This window comes from Macrosteles quadrilineatus, unplaced genomic scaffold, assembly GCF_028750875.1.
Source record: "Macrosteles quadrilineatus isolate MER2022 unplaced genomic scaffold, UCM_ALF_1.0 Scaffold_2__2_contigs__length_208266976, whole genome shotgun sequence".
NCBI classification, from domain to species: Eukaryota; Metazoa; Arthropoda; class Insecta; order Hemiptera; family Cicadellidae; genus Macrosteles; species Macrosteles quadrilineatus.
In genome coordinates, this window is record NW_026542595.1 from 11,159,851 (window position 1) to 11,186,559 (window position 26,709).

General features: G+C 34.2%; 2 protein-coding genes across 3 annotated transcripts in view; one reads left to right on the forward strand and one right to left on the reverse strand.

Annotated features, from left to right (window-relative positions):
* The window catches only part of LOC128988149 (uncharacterized), a 151,121-nt gene that overhangs the window by 94,624 nt on the left and 29,788 nt on the right, over positions 1 to 26,709 (reverse strand). The window lies entirely within an intron of this gene.
* Positions 568 to 10,892, forward strand: LOC128988150 (neurofilament heavy polypeptide-like). Its single transcript, XM_054409381.1, has 2 exons — positions 568 to 625; positions 9,084 to 10,892. Exon 2 carries the CDS (start codon positions 9,085 to 9,087, stop codon positions 10,516 to 10,518), a length of 1,434 nt encoding a protein of 477 aa, XP_054265356.1. The 5' UTR covers positions 568 to 625; position 9,084; the 3' UTR covers positions 10,519 to 10,892.

A 26,709-nucleotide genomic window follows, 5' to 3' on the forward strand; every position in this document is an offset into this window, starting at 1 on the left:
TATTCTAAAAATAACACTCTCGTCAAGATAGAAGTAAAAGACAATGTTTTAAACTGTTTTATACCTTTGCTATGTTCAAGCAATACAATTCTTGATTATAAGATTTTACAAACGACAAAAGTATATAGCTATTATAAATGAACTGACAAACATTATATGATCGTCAAAAAATCCTACTACAGTATCATCAATGTTTGAATTAAAGAAACAGTGTTATTGTTATACGATTAATTCAAAATACCAACAGTATCCAAACGGGCGTTATTGCAAAATCACACGACGAGGAAAAAATGCAGTTTATAGTTACATTTATTAAAACAACAGAAAAATTTAAGTAATTTCCCTGCAAGCGCCAACTTACGAATACAATATGTATTCATACAAAGGACTACACAATTATATTACATTCCGCCTCTTGTGCATTCCAAAAAAGATCAATTTCTCTTTCGCCGGATCATCCCTACGCCTGGGGATGGTTACTCCCCCTCTCACCAGTGGTGAGGTGCGGGTTGGAGGGTGGGAGGGGGGGGTGTCGGCTACATATATAACCACAGAACCACGGTGCGCGCCAGTCGCTTTGTGTCCTCCGTGGTTGTGATCATCTGAACCGAACTGCTGATACTAGGTACTTGTGTAACACATCCTTTCTGTAGCCTAAGACTAACATAATATGCAACTTAAATACCTATATAGAGATATTTAATAAGGTTTTATTGCGAGGGAGTGTTTAGTATGAAAGGGGAAGCGTTAACTAAACCACTAGTTTTGCGTTTACCAAACTAAAAATCGACTGTAAAACAAAAATATTTCAATATTAACGTGAGTACCTATTCGGGACACTAGTATGTAAAAGTTCTGTTTGAAAATATCGACGTTTGGAAACTTTGGTCATCGAGTTTTTAACCGTAGGCCCTAGTGTAAACAACAACCTTCATTGCCTATTTTCGTAGAGAACCTTAAACGTTTATTTGTAAAATACCTTTACAAATTCATTTTAGCATAATTCTTAAAATAATTGGTTTTTTTTTATATATAAACACTTCTTTAGAAGTATTAGCTCTACTGTCAACTAACATAAGGGAACTTTCAGTGTAAGTTAAGCCTAGCTGCATTGTTTATTTATAAAAGAAGTCCATGATTAACTGAAATAACTTAACTTAAAAATTTCTATTCCGGCAAAATGGTGTAAGGTTGCACTGCGAGTAATATTATCTGTAAAACCCCCAATTACAGGGCAATTTCAGTAATGTTAATATTAGATACAGAGAGCTTAGTTCACGTAAATACTAACACATCTTGCTCTTTCAGAAAAAATGTTATACCAAATTTAACTCCCAAAATAAAAGTAGAAACAAATTTCTACAAACTAACTTCTGTAGACATAATTAATATGATAGGACAAAAGAATATTAATTAAAATATAAATATACAATTAATGTAATATATTTTGGTAAAACAAATTGGAATATTATTTATAATCCAACCTTTTTACTCTATACCTAACATTTGACATTTTCAGAAAATTGATATGAAGAGAACAAAATGGGTAGTGCTAAATGAGGGATGCAAAACAGCCTAAAGACGAAAAGTTATTTGATCAACTAATTATATAATTTGAAAATTAGTTAAATAAACACCTCAATTAATTTGTTATTACTACGCATCATTTGCCATTTAAAATTAGTAGATCTTAATTTAGCGAACAAGCGATACAGTAGTTAAGTGTCAGTTAAACTTGATATTAGTCATCTTTACTCGGAGGAACATAATGGATATTACATAATGTAAAAACTCTTTCAAAGATAAAATCGTTTTTTGTCTCATAATCAGCGTAAAATAATTATTCGAACACAGAAGACGAAAACGTCGTACTGTATTAAAATAAATTCTTAAGCAAATGGCCTACAATAAATAACGAAAAGGTCATACTTTTAAAGATTCTTTCATTATATATACCGTTGATAACTTATGATATCATTTGCACTACGTGGGTAAATCATGTAGGAATATATTATTTATAGAACCATTTCCACCATTTTATATAAAAAAGGATTTTCTTTCAAATGTACATCATAACAATAACTTACATCTCATTACTAATTTGCGAATATTATTGGCAACACCTTTTTCAGTTTATAGCAAAATATGTCATTCCTAAATAATACTGTAGGCCTATGTGTTAAAATAGTTTTTTGGAATAATGACTATCCTTACTGTGCGTAACCATTTAATATACTGGAAATATCAACAGTCATAGCCAAACCCATTTTTTTTAAACTTAGTGAGTGAGAGCAGTAACAAGATAAAAGCTGCACTGTGCTTTTCAACGGCAAATGCTTTATCTGAAATTTGTTTGGCAAAATCGTTGAAATTAGAGGATGGCCAAGAGGCCAAGGCCAAAGGGTGAATAAAGCGGTTATTTCCACTCTTGTAGGGGCGGGGGTGGGAACGATCGAAACTCAATTTGATAGAGAGGGTATCAAATATCCACAGGACTGGCAGCCTTTTGTCTTTATCACTACATTTAGTCACGCAAGGCCAGGTGAGGAAAATCTGGTAACATTGAAACTAAAGTGGTATTCAGGTAGCAGACTAAGACTAAAGAAAACAATCTACCGTGTTATATTTCTGAAACAACTCTTAGCCAATTTGAAATCATTAAAGTTAGTGTAAAATTTATTGATATTTTAATGAATATATTACACATTTGAAACATAATATATGGATTCTTCTGAGTCGGGTTTCTCAAATTGTTTTAGGTTTCTATATCCAGTGTATAATCAAATAGTATTTCTAAAATGTCATTACTAATTATTGCTTAGCGAATTGTCGTGTGAAAATAGTTCCTTTGGCCTCTTTAAGAAGCCATGAAATAATCAAACAAACAAAGCCACGTGAAACAGATTGGTCCCTACGAAGACAGTACTGTATTGTCACTGACTAACAGCACGTGCCTAACGTGCCTTCACTTGTCCGGAGGTACAGTGACGCTGATGTCAGGTATGTACCTCCTGTAGGGCTGATAAGACAGGCTCTGCTACTGATAAGCAGCAGATCTGTGACTCGTATCACCAACCACTACCGAACTGTGTTGCGACAAGAGATAACAGAAGTAGTTTGAAATGTTTCCGTTCAAGAAATCATCCAAACCGGAGAGCAGTTTAGTAAATAATAAAACAGCTAATTAAATGTCAGCAATGATGATGTCTCTTTAATGATGAGTCGTTCACCAGAATATTGGCGTGAGGTTTATTTGGAAATATAAATATCCTTGCACTCACTTTAGAATCTGCAGTATTGTGTCAATTAGGTACCAAACAACAATAAGTGAACGAATATTCATTGACAAAGTAGTTAATGCAATTTAGTTAGGCTCAATGCGGATGTGAAACTTATAAGTGCCTCAAAACTGAATTTGGGATATTATATCCGATTCAAGAATACTTAAATACAAATCTGGCCCAATAATTATTTTATTTACACTCACTATTACAATATCATCGACCAATTTTAGTTTTTGAATTTAACAAATCTGTGTTGTAGTATATAGGGGTATTTTGTACCTGTGCAAATGTTACAATGTTTTACAAAATTGTAAAATTTTATATCAATAACTGCTGAACAGTGATTTTAGTTGTGGTACGTGTACTAGAGGATAATACATTTAATTTGCATTTCTACATTACAACTTATAAAAAAAATTGAGAAACTGGCGAATTCTTATAATCCCACGAATCTTGTACAAAATTACAATCGATTTGTATTTACTATTTACCATTCGAGTCAACGAATTAAAGCTGCTGTGCCCAAATTCATTCTATGTCGAAGTAAACCGACAGAGTACTTTGTTACACCTAATTGATGTATCCGATTATTTTCCATGTATTTAAAGAATGTATATTAATATATTAGTTATAAACATTTAAAAAGCAAGCATTACAAGTACACACATAATAAGAGTTTTTTACATCTCTTCAAAAATGTTCAACATACGATATCGGTGCCATACAAAATTAATATTAACGAATTAACGAACTTTTTTTTTTATTTTTCGCTTTCCGGTTTTTAAGTGAAGCGATCCAAAACTATGAAATTTTATATTTCAGGGATCGAATTCATTCCTTAAAACAATGGGTTTCCACTGCCATGGACGTAATTACGGTGGCATTCAACATAAGTAATATGAGGATTTCTCGTACGTGAAACATCTAAACTATGTGAGGAAGTGTCCCTCTAAGAATTGTTTTAAAACGAGAGAAGCTTTGTAAGGCAAAACATATTTGATATTTAATCAAGCAATGACTGCGCTTGTTTGAAGAGTCCGCGATATCTGAGGTCGCGAGTCGCAGCCAAGGCACGTACAATTCTACATGAGTCACTGTCTCGTGTAATCAGCAGCAGACACCGACAGAAGTAATGTCTAATGTCTAGCCACAGTGATTACAGGCATTACATCGCGGAGGTCGACACCTGACCACCTCACCACAAACAGAACACTGACCACTCACACTCGTCATTCGCCAACCTCGCCTAATGTTAAAGTATAAACGAATACTGTAAATAGAAATTCCTATGGCTATATCCCTTTTCTGTCGGTTATGTCAGTGTGTAATTGATTGAAAATAGCGCAATACAAACAGTACAGTACAGTATTCAAAATTCATAAGGAAAGGTTCAATCAAATTTCGTCCATCAATATAGTTTAAAACTGGTATTAAACTGTACAAACTTCATTCTTGGTTGTAATCATAATCTAAACATAATTTAAAATACATAAAATATTCTAAATATTTGCATTAAGTAATCCTAATCCTTTGTTTGTATCTAATAACATGTATTGACGATGGTTCTTGTTGACTTAAGGCATGAATTTAAATAATTTTATCAATAACCTTTGAATATTGATGCAACTAAACTAGATATTCCATCCTCATGATCAAACTCTCGCCAGTTTTGAATTAAAATGGTCTTATTTGATGGGAACAACCGACAGATTGTATTGATCTCAATTACTAAATCATGTAGAATACATACACATTTTTTTACCAAGTCAAACTAATGAAATTACTTATTGTGAGCTGTAGCAACTTTTATTACCAAATAACTCTATCAATAACAAAACATTAAGTGGAAAATAAGACTTTAGACACCATCACATTCTGTGACTAGCTCACAAAACTAAGTTATTTTTAGTAAAATATTGGAGTATCCATATAGACATTCACTCAGTATGAAATAGTCAATTGCACACATAGTAATCCAGAGGCTGCACAACTTTTTTGAATTACGATGAATTTAACTTGTAATAGTGTACAGTAGGAATACCTGTAATTTAAGAACGTGAAAATAACCATCCTTTGAACTGAAAATTAATCTAAACAAACATCAATACATTATTTCTGCTTAGTTGGCCCTATGCTCACTCAAAGTTTACAAGTAAAATACACATACACACAATAATGACAAATATCGATCGTTGAATGGACAAAATTAATCGTTTCGTTTCCAAAGGTTTCATGTAGGACACTAAATATTTTCATAGATATCTCTGCCAAACAAGTTATTAAATATTCTGTACGGCACTTTCTTGACTTTTCTAGACGTTCAATGTTTTTTTCATTTGCAACTACTCATGTTCGGATGATGAATTCTATTAACAATTAGTACTAGCTATAAGTATTTGAAATAGTTTGAGTAAAATTGGAACTATGCATAAGCTGAAGAATACAGCTAATTCCTACGTAAAAAAGTTGTATTAGCAATTTAAATATGTTATGCGTTTGATAATCGGAAGTTTAACTATTTCGTACTATTATCAATGCGTATCTCTATCGGTCTAATAAAAAGCTTTCTCGTCACAAAAAATAGAGAACACAATTAATTCAAGTACCAATTAAACTTGTGAGAGGCTCCTGAATCTTCAGCTACTTGAGGTTGCTGTTCCTTCCAAGAGTGCTATCTAAATAACCAACTTGCCTCGCCTTATTAATAATTTGGAATACAAATTTTAATTTAACTTTAGAAGCAAAATATTTATTCACTTCGGTTTATGTTTAGGAAGGCGAGGCTTTTCATTAGGCACAGATAATATAACAATAATATAAAAAGAACATACAAAAATGGGAGCTTAAAATAAATACCTACTTTTATTCTATTTTAACTCCTGTCAGATTTTAATACTTAAGGGCGAATTGTTTAACCGTAATAGACTAAACGTAGATGGGGCAAGTTAACCACTATTACTTGTTAATATTAATGTATATGCCGGATGATGGAATTAGATAGGCTAAAAACGATACTTTTTGCTAAACCTACTACACGGAACTCCCTTTATCGGGAAGACACTGTTTTCCTTGATTAAAAGTTTCCGGTGATTAATTACTAGTTATTTCTTAATGTTTGATTAGGTATCTCAAAAGCAACTTTTTCTAACAGAAGCCTGTTGTACACACTCCAGATAATATGATATAGTTTCTTACTTTTGTATCAACTTTAACGAATTGCCTCAAGTAAAAACATAGAAACGACGGAAATACCGTATGTAAAACGCCAAGGTCCAGGTAGATTAGAAAAACAATGGAACTTGGTTTAAATATGAAAGGATGAGAGAAAATCCTTGAAGATATTTCAACCGACAGGCAATTGTCCATACGTAGTTACCTCGCCAAGGTCAAACTAAGGTAAGCGAGGCTGAGGCGCCATACAATACAAACCAAGTGTTTTGCTTTAGTTGACCTTTCCGATGGAAATCACATTTAGATTTAAAAATTAGTGCAATTAGTCCTAAATTACTTAGTACTATGGGTAACATACTCATATCTTATTCATAATACACTAAACTATTTCATTGCAAGTCATTTTTTACGTTCATGTTTTTAATGTATTGCGCTTTTATTGAAACTTGATAAAATGATCTTTTAGAGAGTATTGAAACCATTGCTTGACTTATTTTTATTTTATAGAATAAAAATTTCTATAATTGATGTTTAACACATTCAATAGATATTTGTTTCATTGTTGAAGTGATCGGGATAATAATAATAAAATATTTCTTACGTAATAATCATTTGTAAAACAGTTCTCTTGTATTGTTCAGCACACGTTCTCGCGATACAGGTAGTAGTGTATCTTGCACATTCCTAGTAGTTATATGGAATAGCAGTTACCTCGAATTTATTGTCAACGTTATTTTACTACGCATTTCTGGTGTCAGCTACGGAAATAACAAACTCCATTCTAAATTAAATACTGTAATAGACAAAGATACTGGACTGTAATGAGTCGAGTGTTATCACAACGAACACTATTACTTTACTGCGAGTCTTGGTTGGATTTCGACAAAATTGAACAGTGTATACTGAATGCTTTGCTAAAGGGAAAGTCTAGAATAACATTTTTTCCAAAATCGCTTCGCTAACCAGATATTCGCCATTTTGTATTTTTTACATAAACATTTTAATTTTCGATGTTTTTCAACCAATCTTTATGAAACTTTGTATGTATTTTAAGGCAGATAGAAAAAAGTCATCTTCATTCAACTTAAAATTTCAAAATGAGGTAAAATAAGGCAGAAGGTAGCCAGGTTTGCCCCATTTTACAACTAAAAATCGTAATGAAGCTAGTTCTCATTCGATATTTTTGAACTTGGTACCGTTTGATAGGGAATTAAAAGTGTTCTTGACATTTTTTCATAAAATCAGCCATTTTCAAATTTTAAGTTGAATCAAGATGACTTTTCTTTAACAGCAGTCTCTTCTTCCTTAAAATACATACCAAGTTGCATAAAGATCGGTTGAAAAACTTCGAATATTAAAATGTTTATGTAAAAAATACATAAGGCAGAAACAGTATCTGGTTAACGAAGCGATTTTGGAAAAAAAATATTCTTGATTTTCTCTTTATTTAGACCCAAGGAATCCTATTAATTGAACCTTTTTTTAACACCCTGTATATAAAAGTAAATATTTAATCACTATTAATTATTTCCTTCCGATGAGAACAAACTAAATCAAATTGACACTTTGAAGTAAACGATTGATTGTTGAGTTTTCAGTGACAGAGATAGACAAAGTGCAACATATCGGTTTCCCCAACGTCTGTAGCCGCAACCACACCAACACAAAGATGAGCCCTCGGCCAGTCAGGGGCACAGTTTGGGATCGGTTATTAATTTTACGATGGATCTAATATCCCCGCTCGGACGTGATGGCCTATAACTTCGCCATCCTCTTTTTGTCTGCCGGGCGGCGGGCGGCCTCTTTGCCTCTGCCCCGGTCAATGCACCATGATACATGCGGGGCCGGTCAATTATGTTATTACACCCGCTCCGCTGCGGCAACAGGATCGTTTGCAGTTTCTCATTCCGTGATTTTTATGGCAATGAAACTCCCACTTTTATTACTCATCTGGAACCTATCGTCTCTTATACCGTTCTTGTAGTAATAAATGCCATCCCTGTATTACGTGTACGACATAATCAACAATCCGCCAATAACAGGTGGGTGGTACCCAAGATGTATCCAGTCCGTTACGTTATTAAAAAAAGTATTTGTATTTATTATGTCTGAAACTATTTCGTTTTAAAGCTATCTCGCATTTTATATGCTACTATCCTACTATCGATACGAACTTTTGCCAATTCAAAAGTTTAACTTAACAACGGATTGTGATTGAACAAGACAAATTATTTCTATATAGTTTTACAAGCGTAAGATTACTTTTTGATTTTCTAATGGTACAAAGAGGATGCTCGTGGGGCTGGTTCAATGGTTAGAGACTTCCGTCCTGCAGGCATGGTTCAAATGCTCTGCTGCCGATCATCTTTGGCTTTAATCAATCTGATAATGCTGCAATCCTATGGTTTAGAAACTACTTTAGTAGACTGTTGGCCCATCTCTCTAGAAATCATAACAACTCTCAATTATTTGTAATATTTATATGTACCACTAAGGGATATCGATAGGCATTCCACGTGTGTAATCATTTTATTATTATGATGATTTAATTAATCCTCTGAATCCCTTGACATAAAAGGAACAAAGGTCATAAACTAATAGCTCTAATACTTAATGTTTTTTTTTCAGAATGAAGACCACGCTTGTGTTATTCGCCCTGGCGGCGGTCGCCCTGAGTTACCCGGTCGGAGAACCTGAGGCTGACAAGCCCAAGAACGTCCTGCCTCTAGTCATCACCGAGTATTCCAGTGTAGCTAAGAGTGACGACTCTAAGGGATCCGCTGTGGCCGAAGCCAAGCCGGAAGCCAAACCCGAAGCTAAGCCTGAAGAAAAGCCTGCCGAAGCTCCAGCTCCAGCCCCACCAGTAGAGAAGCCAATTGAGAAACCCGCTGAGGCCGCCGCAGCCCCAGCTGCCGAGGAGAAGAAAGAAGCAGTTAAGGAGGAACCTAAGCCACAAGATAAGCCTGCTGAGGAGAAGAAACCTGAAGAGCCCAAGCCTGCGGACGAAAAGAAAGAGGAAGCTAAGCCCGCAAATGACGCTCCCGAAACACTCCCAGTACCTGTCCCCGTAGAAGCCTCAGCAGCAAAGAAAGAAGATGCACCCGCTGTGGCCACCAAGAAAGAGGATGTTAAGGAAGCAGTTGCTGAAGTAAAACCTGAAGAGGTCAAGGAAGCCGCCGCTAAGCCCGAGGAACCAAAACCCGCCGAGGAAGCTAAGCCTGCCGAAGAAGCTAAACCTGCTGCAGAAGTGAAGGAATCAGTCGGTACCGCTGAAAGCACAGTATCCGAAACCAAAGCGGACGCCCCTAAAGAGGCTGAAAAGGTTGTAGAGTCACCAAAGGAAGACGAAGCTTCAGTCCAAGACGCTAAGTCCTCTGTGGCAGCTATTGCTGAAGAGCCTGCTGCTGCCACCGTAGCAAAGGAAGCTCCAGAGGCAAAGAAAGAAGAGGTAAAAGAAGAAAAGAAAGAAGAAGAGAAGCCTAAGGAATCCGAGCCAGTAAAGGCTGAAGAGGCTAAGAAACCAGAAGAAGAAGCGAAGCCAGAAAAGAAAGAGGAAGAGAAAAAGGAGGAAGTGAAGAGTGAGAAGCCCGAGGAAGAGAAGGAGGAGAAGAAGGAAGAAAAGAAAAAGGTCGAAGAAAAGTCATCTGAAGAGAGTGACGAGGAAAAGGACGTTAAGAAGGATGGGAAGAAGGATGTAAAGAAGGAGGACGAATCAAAGGAGGATGAAAGTAAGGAAGAGGACAAAAAGGAGGAAAAGAAGGAAGAGAAGTCCGCGGAGAAGAAGGAGAGGCGTAAGAGAGAATCAAAAGAGAAGGTTGATGAGAAGAAGCCCACCGAGGTGATAAAAAAGGAAGATACACCAAAAAAATCCAAAGTTGATGAAAAGCAGATTGACGGAAAGAAAGTAGAAAAGGTCCACCCACCAACAGAGGAAAAGAAACCAGCTGCAGAGATGAAAGATGAGAAACTAGAGGAAGTCAAACCAGAAGAAGTTAAGCCCGAAGAACCAAAGCCAGCGAAAGAAGTCGACAGCGATCACTCCACAGACGCCGCGAGGAGTTAAGCGCACTAGACTAGACTTAGCCCTTCTGGGTATCTGTGATTTCCGCGTGCAGTGAGCGAGTGCGAATCCCTTTCTTGCTAAAAGATTATTTATGACCCACCTAGAGACAGTTCACTCTTCTAGCGGGGAAGGGAGTCTGTGTTCAAAGGTTGCACTCTTGATTTGATCGTCCTTCTATTCCTCACACTTAGATCCGTTGATGTATAAATGTTAGATTACTGTTCTATATTATATATAGAATCTTATAGCGTAGAGACTGTGACTGAACTGTTATGTATGATTAAGTTAAGTGATTCTATGTATGTATTTGACGCGTACAAGTGCCTTGTATGTTATTTTTACAGATATCAAATAAAGAGTGCCGATTTTTATAACTTGTTGTTTTAGTGACGACACCTCAATACAGTATTGTTACTAGAACCAAACTTGCGGTTTCTGAGCTATACAATCAAAACCTGATTTTAAGAATATACGTTTCATGAACAATGAGGAACATTATAACTCATTTTATATTCAGTACTAATGCGTGGATTGTGAATTGATTAATGCACTACCATATTCAAGGGGTTCACAGTTACTGATGAAAGCAAAGGTCTTCAAAATACATAACTGAATCACTTTACAAAGCGAAGTACTTGTTGTACTATAAGATTTGCATGAATGCATTCATCACTGTATTTTGTGCACTTTCACTTTCAATATGAGTTCGTTGGTAAAGAGTTCAAATTTAAATTTCAAATAATAAATGTGTCTAGTCATTCGTATCAATGACACTGCAAAAATTGTATAGTTGGAGTAAATTTGCATCATTATGTCATTTATATTAGGAATATATATGAGACAATTTCAGAGTACGCCTACCACACTTGGGACTTTGTTTTCACTGGTTTATTCCAACATTTCATTTGTTTGTCATAATTTATTCCGCAATGGACAAATTCAAATAATCATAGATTTGTCCAATAACGTAAGCAATCATACCGTGTTGAAAAAACTAAGTTTAAGTTTGAGGTGTATTAAGGTAGCAAATTCATTACCACTTTAGTGCGGTAAACTAGCATTTTCGATGCTTTGGTCGGATTGGGAAAGCTACAATAGAACCGGGCAGAATGATGTGAAACTTAAATAATAAGTTCAAAGAATATTTAAAGTAGTAATGACAAAACATAAAGATGTTGAATCGACAAATACCAATGATTGTTAAGGTATTTTTACGTATTTGTTATCAATTAGAAATTTTAGAGACAATTCGGCAAATGTCAACCTAACTTAATAAATACTTCAAATAGTATGTTTACGCTTCATTTTTTGTGAAGTGCGGGTATTACTCACGGCATTTTCTCACGATCTTATCCTTACTTATCAAATCTGGAACCTTTCTTGTTCTCAGGCAAGAAATTATCTATCTATCAGGCAAGAAATTATCTATCTATTTATATACTTAATACAGTTTTATCTGTAACATACCTTTTCCAGCCATTTTACTTAACCAATTTTAGGATTAATGTGCCATTTTTAAGCTTATGATCTAGTGCACCTGCAAATAGTAACGAAACATTAAATTCTCTTGCGATTTAATTCTTTCTAGAGTTAATTCCTAACGGTTTAAATAAGAATAGTAATCTAACAGCTGACCCTTCAGTTGAATGTTTAACCACTGCCAGATTGTAAACTAAAGGCAGACGAAACAGTTTATGAAAATTGATTTAGGCAGTTTTTAGCGAATTTCCCATATAGGGAATAAGCTTTTGCCGTAGTACTCATGGTAAGACCTGGACGCGGGACCGATTTTTTTTTCGTTTTGAGGTCCCTAGAGGCCAAAAACACCATCCGTTCAAATTCATATATATATATATATATATTTATTTATTTATATATATATTTATATATCTAATATATATATATGTGTCCGTTAGCACGATAACTCGAGCAAAAATGATCCAATTTTGATGAAATTTGGTACAAACGTGTAAACCTACGTTTATTCGAACGAGTTCGCGATCCAGCATGATCGGACCATGGGAACGGGGGTTTACGGGGGGTTTTATGGGGTAAAAATAGGTTTTTCCCATTTTTGACCCAAAAAACATAAAATTTAGCAATTTCTTTCCAAACCATTTTGTAGAGCTTAAAAAAACAAATAATTTAGTATATTGAAGCGTTATTATGCGCCTAATAATTACGGAGAACATTAAAAAAAATTTTAAATTTAAAATTCCCATGTTATTCTTATGGAGAATAATTAAACTGTTGTAGTTTGCTTGCTTAAGAACATATTTTGATCAAATTTGGAAAACGTTTTTATTTCTTACTAACTATTAACATTTTACAAAAAAAAACAGTTTTACCCTCCCTGATGCAGCAAACCTAAGCATTTGTAAACTAATTCTATTTAAATCGGGAATAAATGTTATATTTTTAAGTAGACATTTCAGTATAAATCAAATCAGTCAAATGGAAATTCGCTTAGTCTGCAGGTTTGCTGCGGCGGGGGTATTTTTTATCTCCAGCCTGATTGAAGTACCTAGGTAAATCACTCTTAAGTCTGTAGGGTGAAGATCTTAGAAAAGTAAAAGGGTATTACTTTATTATTTTTACTTTGGAATTAAGTTTTGAACCCAAATAAAATTCGCAAAGGGTCCCCGACCCCTATACTTAAAAAAGCAAGTACCAGTACCACCCACTCACTGACTCAGTGATCTCTATAAAATCTAAAAAAAAACTACAAACCCATAAAATTCAGGAATTATGAAAACTCAGGAATTAGAATGGAGAATGGAAGTTCCACTTAAGCTCTAGATGAGTAATGAGAAGCTTTTTCAAGAAACTTCATCAGGGCTCTGCCCCAGTAGTATTTCAAGATCCCATGTTTTCCTAATGGAGAAAAGATGTAGATGCATTCTTTTGAAAAAAACACTTACTATTGATTAAAGGAACAGCTGGTTATATAAATTGTTATTTATGAAACACGTGTTGTGAACATCTACACAGAATCTAAGCAGATTTTTGTAAACTCAACTCCTCACTAATTTTAAAACCAATTTTGATTATTGATGTGTCACAAAAACGGTCCTGATCTGTAGCAATTGGTTTTGATTTTTTTTATGTTTATTATGTACTAGCTGTGTACCCGTTCTACGCAAGGGGATCTTATAGTATTCAGTTGAAACCTTCTTATATACAGTATAAAGAACAGCAGTTGGTTTGCATATTTTCAGATATGTTTGCCAAACTATTATACATAACTTAATTTTATGTTGTTTGTTGTTGTTCCGGATCGGTATGACAATCAATAAAAGGTTAAATTACCTATGTCCGCCGGTCGATCCTAATGTATCCTATTACAGGAGATGCATTTCGGCGAAATTAAATCGCCATCATCAGTCCTAATATAAGGTCTTGAGCTTCCCCATTAGGTGCGTCTTGGAGTTTTGAAACACATACACGAACTGTACATTTGACGAATAAAACATAAATACACGGTAGGCCTACTTTTATTTTTACTATGGACACGTAGACGCGCGTCGGTCGTGTGCCGAGTCTCGACTGAAAACGCTCATTTAAAAAAATGTAAGTTTCCCAGCCATATACAACACTGATTCAAGGTCTTTTCCCCGGTTATCAAAACTCAAGAACAATTTTATACACAAAGAAACTCTATTTTCATTTACGGTTACCCTACAAATTATTGCACTTGCGATTAATTAAATCCGTTATGTAAGGAAAAACATTTTTAATCTTACTTGGTTTCCATTTGCTTTCAAAACGTGATCGGAATTGGTTACGGTATTTGTAAACAACATTCAATGTTAACATATCAGTGACAGCTAGAAGAAATAATCTTGACTAGTGTACATGTTGCTCGAAATCGAGCAATTGCAAAGAAGTAAAGTAGTTACAGTATTTAAAAACAAATAATTAACTTATTTAAAAACGAATAAAAGTCATAATTTCCGATGAGTTTAAAAGACTCAGCTCATAGATTACGTGACTAACAGTTACATATAATCAACATTTCTAGTAAATGCTTATTACACGTATTTGATCATTTTTCAAAAGCTGATCTGGTTTTTTAGTGTATTCTATATATCTTTCCCACTTATAGCCGCATTAGGTGGTCCAGGTTGATCTTCGTCAATGATAATAGTACTACCCGTTGTCGCTAGTATGTTTACAAATTTCAGTAATTTTTTATAGCGATGACATTTTGTTTACATTACTTAAGAACTGCCTGATTTTCTGCATAACCTCTCTGTCATAATTTTATTTGCTTCAATTGGTATTAATTTGGCTACCTAGTTACTGTTATAACGTAAGTTATATTTACCTGAAAAAAATGCAGAATTGAAAGGCCAAATGTCGTCCAGATGGTTTTTTGTTTCCCTTAAATGTGAATAATGCAAATCCTTCAGTGAAAGTTTTTATTAAGGTTTCTTGGATGTAGTCATATTATTTTAAAATCACTTGACTTTTATGAAAACCTATATTTAATGTCCTTGCCGTACCAGTTTAATTCAGCCCTAGAGTGTTTTCCTTTGCCAATCATCATAAAGTTAAGTCAGTGTTTACTACAAAATAGTAACACTTTGGCTAACATCCCTGTTCATTGTTTGTGGGAATCTTCATATTGTAAGTGCTCTTCATTATTTAGGATGATAACGATAGTAAATAGTTTTTTTTAAATCTCTATTTTTTCTACTTGGTGGTGTTCTATGACACCTATGTTTCCATGGTAAAAAATCGGTTCTTTCAATTATTGCTCAAGAAATACAGTTCCCTGTCAATTCATTTTTCTTTTTTGGTAAAATATATCAAATTGCCCAGGCTTTCTAGATTTTTACATCGGAATAAAGTACGAATGTAAATTAAAGTAGCAAATATTTAATTTCAACCAAATCAGTAAATGTAACCTATGCGTTTCGTTGAATTGGAAAATAAATAACAGCAATTAAATTATACAGCTCATCAAAATGTAAACAATTATGTTCTTCATAAGGATAACATGGGAACTTTCAAAGCCACTGGGGCAGAGCCCAAGGGGCTTTTTCGAAAATGTAAGGCCAGTTTGCAAATCTACGCGACACGCTCTTTCCAATGAGACGTCAATGGATAAAATCGGTTAAGAAATGGCGAAGGAGTTCAACCGACAAAGTTTCATGTAGCGTATTAATTGAGCCGTATTAATAAAGATGAGGTAAACCTTTTACTTGCGAAAATTCGAGCAAATCCTTCAATCTGTATTAATAAAAACTAAAGCAAACCCTTTTGCTTTAGAAGTAAAAGGTAATCTATAGAAATTTGAGGTTTTGCTCATGACTTGAGTAAATGGTTATTAATAAAACTCACCATTTACTTTTTCTTTGAAGTAAATCCTTCAAAAATTATGCATCTGATCAGTAGCAGATTATACGTTTAAGTAAAAGGTGTGTGGTGGTTTTAGTGTGGTGCTAAATTTTAGCGAATTTCCTAAATAGGGCAAAAGCTATTCCGTAGGTCTCATGGTAAGACCTAGACCCATGACCCATTTACTTTTCCGTTTTCAGGTCCCCAGAGGCCAAAAACCTCCTCCGTTCAAATTAATATACATGTTTGCCCGTTAGCACGATAACTCGAGCAAAGGTGATCCGATTTTGATTAAATTTGGTGCAAACGTGTAAACCTACGTTTATTCTAAGGGATTCGCGAATCAGCATAATAGGATATGGAAACGATGGTTTATGAGCGGTTTTATAGGGTAATTGGATTTTAACATTTTTTACCCTAAAAACATAGATTTTAGCAACTTCTTTCCACGCCATTTTGTAGAGTTTAAAAAAACTATTAATTTAGTATATCAAAGCGATATTATGCGCCTAATGGCTACGGAGAAAAAAAAATGTAAATTTAAAATTTCCATGTTATTTTTATGGAGACATTTTTAAACTGTTGTAGTTTTCTTGTTTATGAGCATTTTTGATCAAATTAGCATTCTATCATACTAAACTATTAAATTTTATAAAAAAAACCTTTTTACCCTCCCTGTAGCAGTAAACCTAAGTACTCAGTTAAACTAAAGCTATTTAAATAGGGAATGGATGTGATATTGGAGACATTTTAGAGTACATCCAATCATGCAAATGGAAATTTACTTAGTCTGCAGGTTTGCTGTGGCGGGAGTATTTTGTTTACCTCCTACAAAGCTATCAACATTTCAATAAAAACACACCTCAACACCTTCTTTGAATCAGCAAACCTAGGTACTCATTAAAATTAATATTATTTAAATAGGAAATAAATCTGACAATTTTCAGGGAATATTTTAGAAGAAATCCAGCCAGAAAAGGAAATTTATTTAGTCTGCAGCTGCGGCGAGGGTTTCTGTGGTTATACAGTACTGCATGCTATCTACAAATAACATATGTTTAGTATTTATTTGTTTATGTTGTGTTTGTAAATATTTACAAAACTAATCACAAAGCATATATGATGATTTCTATAAACAAATTTATTATGTACCCAACTAACTATTATCATCAACCAAATTCTATGTCTAGAAAGGGGTTAAGATTCTAGGGGTAAAATCCGGGGTAAAATTCCGGCCCACACACTCTAGATTTTATAATTTAGTTTGTTATGATTAAATTTAAAGCCAGATGCGAAACCATTACACGGAGTTGGCACAGTTAAGCCTTCGAGGGATATCAGTAGACAAAAATAGACAGGATCAGACGGGTAACATGTGATGTTCCTAAAGAACCATTTACTTCCGAGCAGAAGGATTTGCTCGGAAGTAAAAGGTAATCATTATTAATACGGTTTGAAGGATATGCTTTTACTTTTACCTTTTACTAGAAGCAAATGCTTTTGCTTCATACCTTTTCCTTTTGAGCATATCCTTCTTTTTATTAATACGGCTCAATATATAGATTCGAACAGCTGTTCGTTATTTCATAGATGAATATGTGATAAACATTGGGAGAAAACTTTACAAAAAATCGCACAAAATTGGGTTTTTAAACGCCTGTCATTTTATTTACAAAGTAGTGACGACATATTTTAATGGCTAAAGACAATCTCGCCAATCTAGTGAATACATTAAAATGATTGAAACTTGATAGGTACTCTCGTTTTTCAGGAGAAGGCCGCGTAAAATGGCTTTTGGGCCGTGACAGACAGGAAGGAAGACAGACAGACATACAGACAGACAGACAGACACACAGACAGACAGACAGAAATTTAGATGAGACTTGTTTCGGTTTCTTTAATGTATATAACGTAAAAATAACCTAAAAGTTTATGATTCTGAACAATGTACAGACAAAACTCTAATTTCATTTATATAGATAGGCAGGAGCTCCCATCGATGGGGTTTCTCCCATGATGTTTATATGGGGGGACAAGTTGTTAATAATGTGCATATGTTTTTATATATTTTGGTTGACAGTTTTAATAAAACAGCTAAAAAGATTATTTATTTACATTTTAGAAGCAATTCACAAAGCTGATAAATTATTTTGTTATGTGAGTGTTTCTAATTAAAACTTTTATGTTTTATTTTATAATGAATTATTTTGTACCTCTTTAATTTATTTGAATTTTATTATTATTTTGTTAGTGTTTAGTTTACCACGATTTAAACATTTTGAGGGATATATTCATATAAACGAACAAATATTATTGAGTTGTTTTAGGTCCTTTTTAGCAAATTTCCCTATAGGGAAAGAGCTATTACCGTAGGTCTCATGGTAAGACCTAGGCCTGGGACCGATTTACTTTTTCATTTTGATGTCCCCAGAGGCCAAAAACACAATTCGTTCAAAGTTTTAATAAATAACAAAAAACCTAATTTTCCTATATCAAATCTCAGAGTAATAAAACGAAATTTTGTTTTATTACTCTGAGGTCAAATGCGTGTTATTTGGGTTTAACACTAAAGGCCCCATTCATTTAGTGTTAAACCACGTCAAACCCAAATAACATGCATTTGATATAGGAAAATTAGTTTTTTTGTTATTTACACAAAAGAGATACGAAGTAAGTGTACAAATTACAAAGTTGTTGGGAATTAAAAAACCTATAAAATGATGTGCCACTTGACAAATGTTGCTATTTGAAAATTTTGAACAATGAGCATTTGCAAATTTTCAAAAATATTTTTTTTTTACCGTTACTTGTCGCATATCACAGTAAAGCTAATTTCATGACGAGTAAGAAAATACTTTATATTTATTATTTATAATGAGTGCTCAAGAGAGAAGATCAGAAGCTCTTGACAAGTACAATCCTGTTACGGATAATAAGAGTTAATCGATATGTATACGACTGTGTGTGTTAATACTAGCAGTTGTTTGATAATCAGCTGCTCTAGTATGCGGAACAGCATGCGAGGTACCAACACCAACCTGATCTCGACCAGTCCTCGTTATCGTTATCTCCACAACGACGAAGGGCGGTTTACCTACATCGTGTTGGATATCACGTTAGCACATCATGTAGAACATAAATAAGCCACTTGATTCGCTGGTCACATGACAGTAATGGAGAAATGTTTTACAGAATTTACTAGTACAAACACGTTTCCAAGGAGAATTCAAATATACCTACTGTACAGTTATCTGGCAATAATTGTATTCCTCTAGCATATGTGCAATCCGTTGTCATTACTGTTTATCTATTTGTGCAGTTTCTATTTAATTGTTTTAACCCCCCCCCCCCTCCCTGGTTTGCCTCCTTGGTGGTTTGGTGGCACCCTGGTTTGCCTCTTACTTCAAATTTTACCCAAATTGTTTCCTTTATCAGCTTAATGTAAAGGCCCCAAATTAGTTTAATTATTTGACATATATACAAAAAATTTTCCACGAAAAAATCTAAAGATGAGCCATAAAGCCAGTATTTTAAATGGCCGAGAACTACCTATTAGCAAGTATACAAAACGTAGGCTATCATAGCTGTTATGATGCAAGAAGCAAATAGTTATTTATAATCCATTTCATTCATCATTGAATATTGAACTTTCACTAAAAGTAACTCCCACACCTCGATGTCACAAGCAGAACATCAGTTGTGAATTTGTAACACTGTTTATTTTTAGATGTGAAAGCATTGTGAACTTAAAATAAATAACCAAGAAACGCTTACCGACTTTGACCAGTCGACTGGACTGGGCAGTAATGGGTCTATCTTGTTGACGGTCCCCAAATAACTTTCCACTGATATGTTATATCTGTATCGCAAGTTTGTAACTGAGCATCCAATATCGATCCAACGAAAGCTTCAATTCCATGACGAAAGGAAAAGTATGATTTGGGAAAGTGTTTCCATTTATAGCGTCATATTATATAAGTTCAGCTTATTGATAACAAACGAGAGTCTTATTTTGGAAGCATTTACTTAGAGTATTCCACGTAGCTAAGCAGTTACTGACAGCCAAAAAATTTTACTTTGATTTGGGTCGGCAGGCAAAATAATTAATTAATTTTGTGGAATTCCATTGAACACTCATTATTTTAAATGTTAAATCTAGCAAAGACTATTCAATTTTATGAATCAAAATAATACTTCTTAGATGTTGGGTACCTGTGATTTACAAATTAGACCATTTCCTTGCGTCAAAAACCAATGATGTGGGGGGAAAACCAATAAATTACAATTTTTACCATAGATATAAAGAAACACGAGTTAGGTGCAGGTGCAAATAAATATGACGATTATTCGAAGTGCCTTGTTAAAAACAGAAGTGGAATGGTTACCTATGTACATAGATGGAGACTACGTAGGACTCAGAATACCCAGGACTGGTTGGCATCGGAACACAGGAGCTAGTGGATATGAAACAATTTTCATCACAAGACAAATTTAGTTTTTAAATGAATTTGTCGTTGGAAAACCATAAATTTCGTTCTTCGAACAACATTCCTCATTAATCAAAATGAAATAAGTCTTCAACGCGGGCGAGACGCTGCAAGACAGTGACTAATGTTGAGGTGTTGTCGAGCTTCTTGGGGCAGAAATGCTCATCGTTCTGTGCTACTGTATTGCACTTGTTAAAATACCAACCTAAAATAATATCATGTGCAACATTTTTGAAACGCAATTTGTAAGCAAAAATATATATCACATGTCGAATTTGTCACGAATTTAGAGACCACTTAACATTATATATCTCTAAGTATAAAAGAGGATGTTGGTTTGTATATTTGTAACAGGGTGTCTTGCAACCACAAGAATAAACTTTGTCACGTTATTCAGCATGTCAAAAGAATAAAAAAATGTAATATGTGTAAAATTTTTCCGTTGTTTTATGGGTTGTTATGGGAAAATCACCATTAAAAAATAAAAATTTAAAAAAAAGGAAAAAAATGCCTGGCAATACCATGGATTTGTACCAACATACCAAATGTCATTAAGATTGGACTAAAGGTGTGGCCTGTAGCTCTGTACACATCCACACACACGCACACTTAAGACACACACACATCACTTCAAAAACCACTTTTTTGGGTTCGGGGGGGGGGGGGGGCTAAAACGGATACATCCACTCCAAACGAACTCGAAATCCACTCGGAAATCAAACTCGAAAATGTTGAAGCACTACTATTATTTCTGCTTTCCTGTTGCAAAGCACGAGTACAGCAGCTAGACCGAATAAAAACTTCCTATTCTAAACCTGTTTTACTTGCCTTTACCACTAGCCAACCTAAAGTAAAATAGTGATAGTTTTCACCAAAACATTAATACAGGGTGAAATTAAAGCAAACAAGCGTACTCACCCGATTCCCAACAGATTTAAGATATAAAATCATGACAGCTGGATCAAAAATCATGTTTAAATGTTTGCTCCTGCCAAAACAGTTTTTTCTATCTATTCATCTTTGTATCATCTAGCTATATAAACTTGGATTTAGTCCTTAATAACTGTTACTGAAATAAGAAAGAACAGTAGTAACTTGGTAATACCCCCGCCGCAGCAAACCTGCAGACTAAGCGAATTTCCATTTGCCTGATTGGATTTACACTAAAATGTCTACTTCAAAATATAACATTTATTTCCTATTTAGAATTAGTATAACAAGTACTTAGGTTTGCTGCATCAGGGAGGGTAAAACTGTTTTTTTTTTGTTTTTTTTGTAAAATGTTAATAGTTAGTAAGAAATAAAAACATTTTCCAAATTTGATCAAAATATGTTCATAAACAAGCAAACTACAACAGTTTACTTATTCTCCATAAGAATAACATGGGAATTTTAAATTTACAGTTTTTTGGAATTTTCTCCGTAACCATTAGGCGCATAATAACGCTTCAATATACTAAATTATTTGTTTTTTGAGCTCTACAAAATGGTTTGGAAAGAAATTGCTAAATTTTATGTTTTTTGGGCCAAAAATGGGAAAAACCTATTTTTACCCCATAAAACCCCCCATAAACCCCCGTTCCCATGGTCCGATCATGCTGGATCGCGAACTCGTTCAAATAAACGTAGGTTTACACGTTTGTACCAAATTTTATCAAAATCGGATCATTTTTGCTCGAGTTATCGTGCTAACGGACACATATATATATATATATATATATATATGAATTTGAACGGATTCTGTTTTTGGCCTCTAGGGACCTCAAAACGAAAAAAAAAATCGGTCCCGCGTCCAGGTCTTATCATGAGTACTACGGTAATAGCTTATTCCCTATATGGGAAATTCGCTAAAAACAAAAACATGACGATTTTGTTCCTGAGAAATAGTTAAAAGCTTTTGGTAGAAAAATAATGGAAATAGTTATTTGTGTAACTAGTGGTGAAAGTGGCACTTTGCTGCACACGAGAGCAATGTTTACGCACGAGCCGCAGGCGAGTGCGGAATGATCTCGAGTGCAGCAAAGGCCTTTTTCACTCGTGTTACACATTATATTTTTCCTACAGTCACTATAAAGCATATAAATAATTAGTCTTTCAAACACTATACAACACGTTTTTAGGTTCAGCTGGCAACACAAATGGTGCCCTAGAGAAAGTAGTACCCGCGGTCCGTATCACTCCGCTATTTTTCCTCGGCAAGAAATGTGCTTCGCGTTTTGAGAATATAGTTCCGTATGTTTTTGTAATTTGAAGTGGTTTCCGTGCCTAAAAAAAATGCTTTAAAGGTATTTTCTTGTTTATTAAGATCGTAGGAATGTTTTAAAAACGTTTAAAAGAAAAGTCCAGAAAGTTCAGAAATACCGAAACTATAAACACGAAATGACAGGTTAAATCGTAGTTATAATAGTCAATCAGCTGCTCATAGTATTATTATCTTTAAGTGTTGCCAACCTATTTCCAAGCGTACACGGATTACGTGCATAATAGAACCACGCTGTTTTGTGTTGTTTCGTTGGAATCCTGATGTGCGGCAAAGTATAAACCGTACGGCAAAGTAAAAACCGTACGGCAAAGTATAAATATGCAGCAATTAGCAGCTTTCTGTACTATAAACAGCACAAGGAAGCCAACTTTGTCGGGTGGCTGTAGGAAAATGTCATGTTAGCACAACTTCAGCGGGTTCATGATAAAACTAAAAGTATGTCGGGCAAAGCCGACAGGCAACAGCTAGTCATGCATAAATTTACATACTGTACAGTGAGAACTAAGTAAAAGGTTTTTTATGCTGTACTACAGAAATATACAGATATCCACTGATAAAACCAATGAGTAGCAATATTAAGATTTGGAGATGTTGATGCGATGAACGTCTTTGCAGGAGGGGGTCATTTTGCAACGATGCCAAGGACTCAGATACAAACGCTGTTGTTCATATTATCTTGTAGTTGTTGTAATACTGTATTGCGAATCAACCCGACAGAATTTATGAGAGTCGTCTGATTTAACTGGATGGTTTTCTACAATAGCTATCAAATTTACCCATTAACTTCCAATCTTACTTTCAATTTTTTTTTTAAAATTAAATAAGCTAGAGTTTTAGATTACAGGGAATTGTAACAGCGACTTTTAACAGACTTGGGTTTAGTAATGCCATTTGAAACCGAAACAGGTAAAAACGTTTTTTGTTTGCGTATATTTATAATGATCCTACATAACTTCGTATCTTAATAATGATCTTACAATCGCATTAAATGAGAGCGACAATGAACCTACCATAAACATTGATTTTCAATTGCTACGGAATACATCAATGTACACAAACCTCACACTCGAAAGGGATAGCTTATTCTAGCTATAATGCTACCGTCTTAAGAGTCTTCGTCAGTGGTAGCCATATTGGATTTTAGTCCCTTAAGATCAATGTTTAATTTGACAGAACATACCATCATTTGAAGCAGCATGCCGTGGTGTTATTTATAAGACCATAGTTTTGAAAATGTATAATTAAGTTTATAACATAGAGTAATAGGGAATGAGGAATCATGTTTTTATCACAACAGGTTTTTAAGAAATTCTGTTACAAAGTTAACATTGCTCATATGGGACTAAAATCCAATGATGAAGACTCTTAAATACTACTTCTACACATAATACTGGCTTCGACAAAACAAACGTCACAACTAGATTCATTTGAACTAACCGACGCAGAAAACGTTACAAGGCATTTTCGTTAAAAGTCGTGAGCAGGTGATAAAACCTTAACAGGAAGAGTATTTCTGTGCAACGTGCTACACAGTTATTATTGTTAGTAAGTTGTTGTCGTAGTAGTGGGTGATCTTCCGATGGACTGTTAACTATTTGTTGGCTGGGTAGCTGAGTGGTAAAGGTTATCACATAACAATCAACAGGTCACCTGTTCGATCCTGAGAAAAGTCTAGCTTTTTGATGGTTCGTTACTGGACCCAGCTATCCCTGATCATTGGGCTTTAAATAAATTATCCTAACTGATGAAATAGCTTATCTTAGACAGTAAAAAAACTACACAAGGCATCACACTCCATTCTACACTCATCCTTCACTCGGGTCAAAATACGCACCTAGGTGGCGTTCCCATCTCAAATAAAAATTATAACTTTTGGAGGTACTGAATCCATCTAGTCTTGTGGGTAGGGTATTTATAAACGGGAAGCCATCCCAGGCCTGGGTAAATACCCAAAAGTGTGGTTATTTATAAAAAGTATAAACACAAGCGATGTTTGCATACTTGATAGGATTTGTCAACATAAAAATAAATTGTATTTGTCAAAATAAATAAAAAGATATGGCCGTTTGTTGGTCAAGAGGTATAATACAAGGTGAACTAAAAGCTCGAGAATTCCCCGAAAAATACCCATGCGTTAAAACAGTGAATGTGAGTATATATTATTTAAAAGTAATGATTTATGATTTTAATATTTAACCGTTGGTTTTTGCAGATTTTCTGGAGGATCAATATCTAAAAAAAATAATACTGTAATAATGTTTATCTTCACTCCTACAGATACAAAATTATATTATATGTTTGATTATCTTATTTACATGTTTGTCGTAAGTGAGTTTATTTAAATTACCTATATAATAAAGGTGGGTAATAAAAGTCGAACACAAACAACCAATCTTAATAACACCATAGAATAAATGGCACTTCATAGGCCTTAGTCAGAAAAATTTTCTTAATTCCAAGACTACGCATCTTAACAATAATACTTAAAAAGATTTTATAAACGTATCCCGTACTCATGATTCAAAATGATACATGGACCGCGGCCTTTGGTTTAAAATATGGATGTACCAATAGTACCACAACATAAGATGTACCAATAGTACCACAAAATAAGTTTGGCTAAAAAGAAGCTTATTCAACAATCCCTTTTCCTTATAATTATGCATCAACATGTACATATACAGTTTTGATAGTATACTGCATAAATTTTGTTAGTTTGGGCCATAAATATCAAAATTTTGTACAATTTCACTTATTATTTGCCTTTTACGTGTTAATTTTCTAATAATTTGAGGAAGGAAAATATTATATGCATATTACACACCTTCTAATGTTATTTAAAGGAAAAAATATAAGTTAACTCGTGTGTAGCTTTTAGCTGATTATTATCATACACATCCGGATATATACACAAAATTTCTATTTATACGCAATTATAAATAACCGGGTGTTTTATATTTTAAATAATTTCCCGGGATGTTGGTGTAATTTGAGGAGAATCTGCGTTCTTACTCTAAATTGATTAGGAAAAGATAGTTTTAGAGATACTGAATGAAATTGAAAAAAATCCTACGTTTGTTTTAGACTTAGTGTTAGACTAGTGTTTGTTATCTTACTTGATATTTTGCTAGTATAATGCTATTATAGCGGTTTCGGTTACATGAAAGAAAGCGCTTGTTTGCATATGACGATAAGAAGCTTAGAATCAATTATGATTTTTCAGATCTTAGTCTCAACTCGTTATCCTTATCCACTTTGTGAGTCATTAGTCCAAATTGACGGTTCTTTGATCTGCCATTGCGCAATCTTATGACAGTTTCAAACACTTTGAAAGTAAACACTGCAATTGATACATTTAGCCACAAATGACCGACATTCCGCCTTCCCAACAACCGCAAAGGACGGCCAAACCTCGAGGTTATGCAGTTTGATGCAAGGCTATTATACAGGGGTTTCGTCGTTCTAATTTGACGGATTCGAAATGCTATAATAGTTCTCCATTTTACCTTTAATTTATGCTACATTAATGTCAATGTTATGAATTCTCTTGATAATTGCTCTGTCAAGAACAGAGAGCACCTTCCTTTGGCTCATTTTGTGGTTATTAATACATATAATTTTGTATTGTTCATGCATGTAATTGATTGTAAAAATGGCGATTTTGCCGTGAGTAAATAAATCCCACGTTTATTCTTCTCGATATTGAATTAGATCAGCGAAAACAATGAACATTTACATGACAACGACGTTAATTTTGAAGTACTGTATAATAATAAAAATCTTACATTTCTGACCTCTGATAAAATTGTAAATATATAATTTTCTGTATAATGAATAAAGGAACAGCGGATGAGTAGTATTTTTCCAGGCTGGTAGTTATTAAGTGTTAGTCAAATCTAATTACTGCACAGTGCACAGCTAATATTACGATGTTGAAATTTGATCAGACAATATTAAGAGTTTATTATAAATCAGGATTCTGCGCATATTTGGATCAAGTTATCTACACTTTTTAATTAATGGCTATGGAACACATTTGGATTTTACACGATATCTGGATAGACAAAATTTTTAACTTGATTCAAATTTCTAAACTAA

Excerpts from the sequence above, each read along its gene's own strand:
- LOC128988150 (XM_054409381.1), top strand. The coding sequence starts at position 9,085 with ATGAAGACCACGCTTGTGTTATTCGCCCTGGCGGCGGTCGCCCTGAGT.